The sequence below is a fragment of the Oryzias latipes genome, chromosome 20 (genome assembly GCF_002234675.1).
Source record: "Oryzias latipes chromosome 20, ASM223467v1".
Classification (NCBI taxonomy): Eukaryota; Metazoa; Chordata; class Actinopteri; order Beloniformes; family Adrianichthyidae; genus Oryzias; species Oryzias latipes.
Window position 1 is genome coordinate 12,414,840 of NC_019878.2, and position 6,893 is coordinate 12,421,732.

Sequence of the window (6,893 nt, forward strand, 5' to 3'; positions counted from 1 at the left end):
ATATATTTGTTTAATTCATTTTAATGTATTTATTTTATACATTTTTATTTCCCATATTTTAATACAATTTATGTATCTAATTATATTTGAATGATTTTATCTCCAGTCTTTTCTGTGGAGATCCTTTGTGACCAGGGTTGGTTTGGTCTGGGGTTGTTGCCGTGATGTCCGACCTTGCTGGGGCAGCTGGGGTTCAGTATTGCAGTTTTACAGCAAGGGAATAGACCCCATAGCTGTCTCAGTCTGGATGGGCGCTGTGGCAATGCTCCTGTGGCTTAGCTGGCTCCAAGTAGATATAGATTAACAATATACTGTTTCCTCACAGCAGAGCAGAGCCAGTCTCCTTTGTAATTGCAGTCTTTTATGAGTAGCATCATGTTTTATCTAAAAAAAACAATAATTTGAATCCATCATTTTTAAATGTAAATCAAACTTTTTCAAAAACTTTTTCAAAATAACTTACTTATGGTTTTTCTTCTTTATTATGTTTTTTTTAAGATCCTGCAATTTATAGTCTACTCCGGAGTCATTTATAATCCAGAAAAAATGGTACATATGTATATATAAGAGCTCATATCTCAAATGGGACAGGGGGGAAAAACATAATATTTTATTTACAGTAATCAGTAAAGCATGCTGGGAAACCAAACATCTAAATGACACAAAAATAAAAAATAAAAAAGAAGTAAAATAGTTTGACATCAATGGCACACAGTCATCAAACCTGGAGTAATTCATAAGTGAATGATCCAGCTTGGGTCCAGTCAGTGCTAATAAGAATTTTTTTAAACATTTTTTTTAATGAATACAGAAAATGATAAATTTAAAAACTTAATAAAAAAAAGAGTATTTGATTCATCCATGTTTTGACGTGTAGCAGAAATGTTACATTGATTCAATATTTACTGCTGTATAAACACTTTTATTTATGGTGTAATCAACTTAAAACCAATCTCACCAAAACACAAACCAAACCTTTTTTAACCCTTTGATGGGGCGTTTATGTTCTAGTAAGAAAACCAAAAAAAGAATTAGGGACTTCCTTTGACAGATTTCTGAATTCTGAGAAATCATAGATCTTGATAAATTCTTTCTTTCTTTTATTAATGCAAAAAAAAACTTTAAAGGCAAAGTTTAGTTTACTGTCTTATGAACAATAATAACATTAGAAACCAGGTCATGTGCTGTCCCACTGTCTTCCGCAGAATAGTGTGTGTTGGCTCACATCTTAACCGGTGCATATACGGTATCCACCTCCCCCCCGTTGATCTGTGCCGAGCTAGTTGACGCCTTCTTGGTGAATTTTATTTCTCCGTAATGGATGTTTTCTTCTGTTGTTGATTCTGGTTCAGTGCTGAGACTTTCAATTGTTTGAGCCTGAAAACACAAAAAATCTCTTTAAACTAAAATCACCTTTAGGATCACCTCAACAGTGAAGCTACGTTAACATCACCCTTGGCAACGCACATCCCAGCAACCTCTTCCATGAAAGGTCTATGTATAACACGCGTTTCAGGCTTCACTTGTAGCTACGCACATTTAAAGAGGATTTTTGGGCTGTAAGTACAAAACGTTTTTGAACACATCAAAAGTTACTCTAGCTTAAACTTTGACCAATTAGGGACTCATATTTATTAATGACATGCGGATGGCATCTCCTTTCATTCCTGGAAGTGCCAACTGTTTGAAAATTGATCATGGAGAAAATATATAATAATTGCAGTTTGTAGAATGCTATAACACAAAGTCTTTCATATATCAGAATAGAGCTGTGAAAGAAAAGCCTGGAGAAAGATTTGTGAGATTTGCACCACTCTGACATTTTGCACCAAGCTTCTCCCTACTGTAGGTGGTGGACATACGCCAGTAAACCATAGCAAAAGAAGAAGAAGCCCCGCCCTGCTTGTCCAGAATAAACGTCATGGGTTTAAGGTGCGTTCAAGAACCCTTGTTTAGCGTTTTCCTGAACACGTGTCACATGCTCGGAGTGTCCATAGCTTGACAGAAATGAAAAAAGGCTTTTTTAAAGGTTCTGTAGATTAATGGGATGTGGTCTGATAGACATTTTCCAAGTATTTGGTATTTTTAAAATCTGCAAAAATAAATGGATCCATTTTTAAATCTCTATCAAGGCAAGGCAAGTTTATTTGTATAGCACAATTCGTACACAAAGTAATTCAAGGTGCTTCACAAAACAGAAAAATACATTAAAATCAAAATACATCATAGAAATAATCAACGTAAAATTTACTATCACAGTTTGCTGTTTCGTTTACCTGGTTTTGATGTACAGTTGAGTTTGTAGAGTTCTTCCGTCTCCAGCACAACAGAGCTCTGTGGGGATATGTTATCAAAGATGAGCCAGAATTAGCATTTGTGCCAGAGAAGTTTATGCAGAAATACACTTGTAATCAATGTTTAAGTGGCATAAACAACACAGAGGCTCAATTCATTTTATACTTACAAAGAGCATATAATCAGACAGATGAGAACAACTCCTCCTCCAAGAATTGCCTCCCAGGGTAAAGACCCATCAGATGGACCTTAGTGACACAAACATCGTGTAGAACTGAGCTAAAATAGCAAGTGCTTTGGCTTGGTGTTTCTGTATTATTAAGGATTTACCTTTTATACGAAGAACTATAACTTCTGATGTCTGATTTCCAATACGATTTGTTGCAGTGCAGCGATACTCTGCATTTTCTGTCACATTAAAGCTGTAAAAGTCTCCATCAGCTACTTTGATGTCTCCATCTTTGCTGATCCTGAACCAGCTGAAGCTGCTGACAGGAGGTTTGGCTCTGCTGGAGCAGGTCAGGTTCACCCAGCTACCTACTGACACCAAACCTGATGGACTGATGGACACTGAGGTGTTCTTAGGAGAATCTGAGGAATGGAAACTCTGATTATTTGATCAGAAAAGCTGAACCGTGATGAAGATGATCACTTACATGAAACTCTGAGAGTTTGTTGTGTCTCTGCTGTCTTCACATTTTCTCCTTTGTTCACAGGATATCTGACGGAGCAGTTGATAGTGAATCCATCATCAGAGTCTGACAAAGTGATGTTCTTCTGGATTTTAGTTGTAAAGTTTCCATTTGTGTTTTCCTCAATGTGTCTTTGAGAGTCTGTTTGGAGATTCCAGGTGAGTTCAGGAGGAGATTGAGGGCAGGGCTCTGTAATAATGAACCACATCCCTACATCACTGCACCAGAGACGATGGAAGCGCTGAGGTGACAGTGACAGACTCCTCCTCCTTCAGATCAGCTGGAATTTCAACGGTGGGACTCCAAGCAGAATCTGTGGTTTCACATCAAATAGTTAAAACATGTTTAAATATATAAAGAAAGATTATCAAACTATAACCTCATTCCTGTGAGTTAAATGCAACACAGAAATTCCCCTGGATTGGATTGTAGCACAAATGACTATTATTTACATGACTAAAAATGACTCCAGATTAGAGGCTGCAAATGACAAGATTGTCAAAGCAGCTACAATATATTTCTAATTATAGGTCAAATAATCACACAAAAAACTAATGAATAATATCAATAATTCAAAGGCTGAAAGATAGTACCAACAGGCTGACTTTCTGATAGACACACATCTGAAGGGGGGGTGCCGTCCCCCACTTCACTGCACTGTTGGACAGTAAATATTAATTTTAGCCCCAGTTTTTGAACCATTTCAACTTAAAAACCTTAGTGCTTATTATAATTATAATAAAAACAACCCTTTCTTACCTTGTACTGTTATTTGAATGGGATTACAATGAGCAGTTGCCTTAAATAGTCCATTCTCAATTCTGAAAAAGTACTTGTTTGTGTGATTTCTGTGTAAATTATTGAACACAGTGGTGCAGTTTTTCTGTGTTAGGTTTCCAATCAATCTAATTTCATAAAGGTTCACAGGTTTACTTCTGTTGAAAACAACATTGTTTGGATTATTGGAAAATCCAGCAGAACTCTTGATCCACACTTCATATATTTCTTGTCTTTCATCAAACTTTTCTTTACTTTCACGGGGTGTGAAGCTGCATGGAATTTGCAAACAGGATCCACTCAGCGCTTCCATCGTCTCTGGTGCAGTGATGTAGAGATGTGGTTCATTATTACAGAGCCCTGTAATAATGAATAAAAGGAAACATGCTCTTAAATCCAAGTATATAATAAGGTTATACATGATGGTAAATGTTGCAGTTTGTGCTGTTTTATTACCTTTTGTATAACCGTAAATCAAGCAATGTATTTTGCATCTACAATCACAGCTCCCTTGCAAGGGTGTCGGAAAATTATTCCAGTTGCAACTATTTCAAAAGTCTATTTTGCATCTACATCCACAGCCCAAAATATTGGCTTCCTTGCAAGTTTGTTGGAAAATGATTGCAATTGCATTGGAATATTATTATTATTATTATTATTTTGCACTGCAAAAAACTTGAGAAATCAATGCTAATGTGGTACAAAGAGGCCCAAGAAAATTTCCCCCACACCATTACACCACCACCACCAGCTTGAACCATTGATACAATGCAGGAAGAATTCATGCTTTCATGCTGTTGATGTGAATTCTGAGCCATCCGTCTGAATGTTGCAGCAGAAATAGAGACTCATCAGACCAGGCATTGTTTTTCCAATCTTCTATTGTCCAGTTTTGGTGAGTCTCAGTTTCTGTTCTTAGCTGACAGCAGTGGCACCTGGTGTGGTCTTCTGCTGCTGTAGTCCATCTGCCTCAAGGTTGGATGTGTTGTGTGTTCAGAGATGCTCTTCTGCAGACCTCGGTTGTAACCAGTGGTTATTTGAGTTCCTGTTGTCTTTCTCTCAGCTGGAACCAGTATGGCCATTCTCCCCTGACCTGTAGCATCAACAAGGCATTTCCACCCACAGAACTGCTGCTCACTGGATATTTTCTCTTTTTCTGACCATTCTTTGTAAACCCTGGAGATGGTTGTGGGTGAAAATCCCAGTAGATCAGCAGTTTCTGAAATCTTTAGACCAGCACCATCAACCATGCCACTTTCAAAGTCACTTAAACCACCTTTCTTCTCCATTCTGATGCTCGGTATGAACTGCAGCAGGTCATCTTGACAATGTGTACATGCCTAAATGCACTGAGTCGCTGTGATTGGTTGGTTTGCAATAACGAGCAGTTTGACAGGTGTGTCTTTAGGGCGCCCAGTGAGTGTACATGTCTCTTTTTTTGTATGTTTTGTTTAATTGCTTCAATTAAACCAATTCCAAAACCAAATCATTAAAGTTTCAGAAAATTCTAGTCTTGCTTTTATCTCCTTTTGTCCTTTTGGGTATCCCACCACAGCATCCCCTTTCATTTAGAGAGCAACACATAGAACCAGCTGACACTGTTGTACTCTTTGCCTACAGCTCAGCTTGAATTTGTTTGCAACTTGAACAAATGTTTTTATTTAAATTTTATCATAACCAAATATTTTAAATGTTTTAAGTGCTGAATCAGAAAAAGCTGCTCACCTGAAAGAAAGAAGAAACTGTTGACTGTCAGCAGGTTCAAATACAGAGCTGCCATCAGATTCCTGCAATCAGCTGAGAAACAAAGAGTATTTATTTCACTAGATACTACAATTAGATTCAAAATGTTTTGAAAATCTATGAAAATCTTCAAAATATGGTCAGTTTAAATATTTCTCACCAAAAGCATCAGCTGTGAATAAAACAACAATCTCAAGGAGATCTGTTCGTTTTTGAAAACGTTGATCAGCAGCTGAACACGAGAGGCAGGAAGTCTTTGGACCCTATAGGTGATTTCCACCCTGCAACCCATTTCCTATTTTTGGTCAAAGAACAGCAGGGTGTTAAAATCTATGGTAAATTATTAAGATGACGTACTCACAGCTTAGTGTAAGATAGAGCTAAGGTCTAATGGCTGAGACTGGTAGGAACATCACTATTATTCATGAAAAACTGTCATTTTCACGTCATTAAAGCGCTACTTGAAGAACACTGAAAAGCTGTCCGCAGAATTCATGTCGTTCTTTGATACGACTGACTCCAAATCAGACCAAAATAAAGTTGTATTAGATGATCATGACCAGTGCATCTCTTTACTGGAGCTAGCCACTGATCATCTAAGCCAACGTGTTATGGATTTGGAGAATAGCTCTTTTCTCCAGGATGAGATGGTTAAGCTAAAGGCTAAGGCTGCTAATCTGGAGAATCTTAGTCGCCGTCAAAATGTGCGCATTGGTAGAAGTTACTAAGAGCTGTAATCTCACTGCGTTTTTCTCCCAACTACTTCAACATTTATACAGGAAGGAAATGCTTCCATCAATCCCTGAAATAGACAAAGACCGCAGATCGCTAGCCGACCACTGGAAAGCTGGCTCTGCTGTGCCCAGCCCGTCTCCACATGACATTACCCAGTGGAGCCAGAAAGTGGATCAACACTATTGAAGAAGCACAAAAATATATCAATGAGCATCCTGAACTATTTGGTCCTGTTTGAAGGATGTGTTGACATAAGGCGGGTCAAGGATTACTTCTGCAATAATGACTGCTGCCTCTTCTGCCATCAGCGCCATTCAGGGGGATTTTTCTTTTCTTTTTGAGGTGCTGTCTTTCTTCCTATGGGCCTGGACATTGGCTTTTAATGGTTTGTTGTTTTTATTTTTCTGGTAACTCGGAAGAGGACTTGTTGTGAGATGGTTATTCTACAGAGTTTGCTGCTGTTTGGTTTAGCTGTCTTGGTTGGGGAGGGTGGGGAGGATGGATTTATAATGCCACAGTGATCTTTAATAGTCTGGGGGAAAAAATACCAGATTACATGATCCTGTTGCTCCACTTACTGGGTCTTCGCGATTTATTTATTTAGTTATCTCTTCACCACACCTGCAACAGCCCCTGTGTAGGGGCTTGTAA

The 6,893-nt window shown here is 38.1% G+C and overlaps 1 protein-coding gene across 1 annotated transcript; it reads right to left on the reverse strand.

Moving 5' to 3' along the window:
• Positions 1–469: 469 nt before the first annotated feature.
• On the reverse strand, positions 470–3,223 carry LOC105356725 (vascular cell adhesion protein 1-like). Its single transcript, XM_023950383.1, has 5 exons — positions 2,952–3,223; positions 2,626–2,886; positions 2,465–2,543; positions 2,277–2,334; positions 470–1,377 (listed from the first exon to the last, which is right to left on the reverse strand). Exons 1-5 carry the CDS (start codon positions 3,193–3,195, stop codon positions 1,222–1,224), a joined length of 798 nt encoding a protein of 265 aa, XP_023806151.1. The 5' UTR covers positions 3,196–3,223; the 3' UTR covers positions 470–1,221.
• Between the last annotated feature and the right edge of the window lie 3,670 nt (positions 3,224–6,893).

Excerpts from the sequence above, each read along its gene's own strand:
- LOC105356725 (XM_023950383.1), bottom strand. The coding sequence starts at position 3,195 with ATGTGGTTCATTATTACAGAGCCCTGCCCTCAATCTCCTCCTGAACTC. Across the intron at positions 2,544-2,625 it reads TATAGTTCTTCGTATAAAAG|GTCCATCTGATGGGTCTTTA; the intron begins GTAAATCCTTAA and ends TGTGTCACTAAG. Across the intron at positions 1,378-2,276 it reads CAACTGTACATCAAAACCAG|GCTCAAACAATTGAAAGTCT; the intron begins GTAAACGAAACA and ends TTGTGTTTTCAG.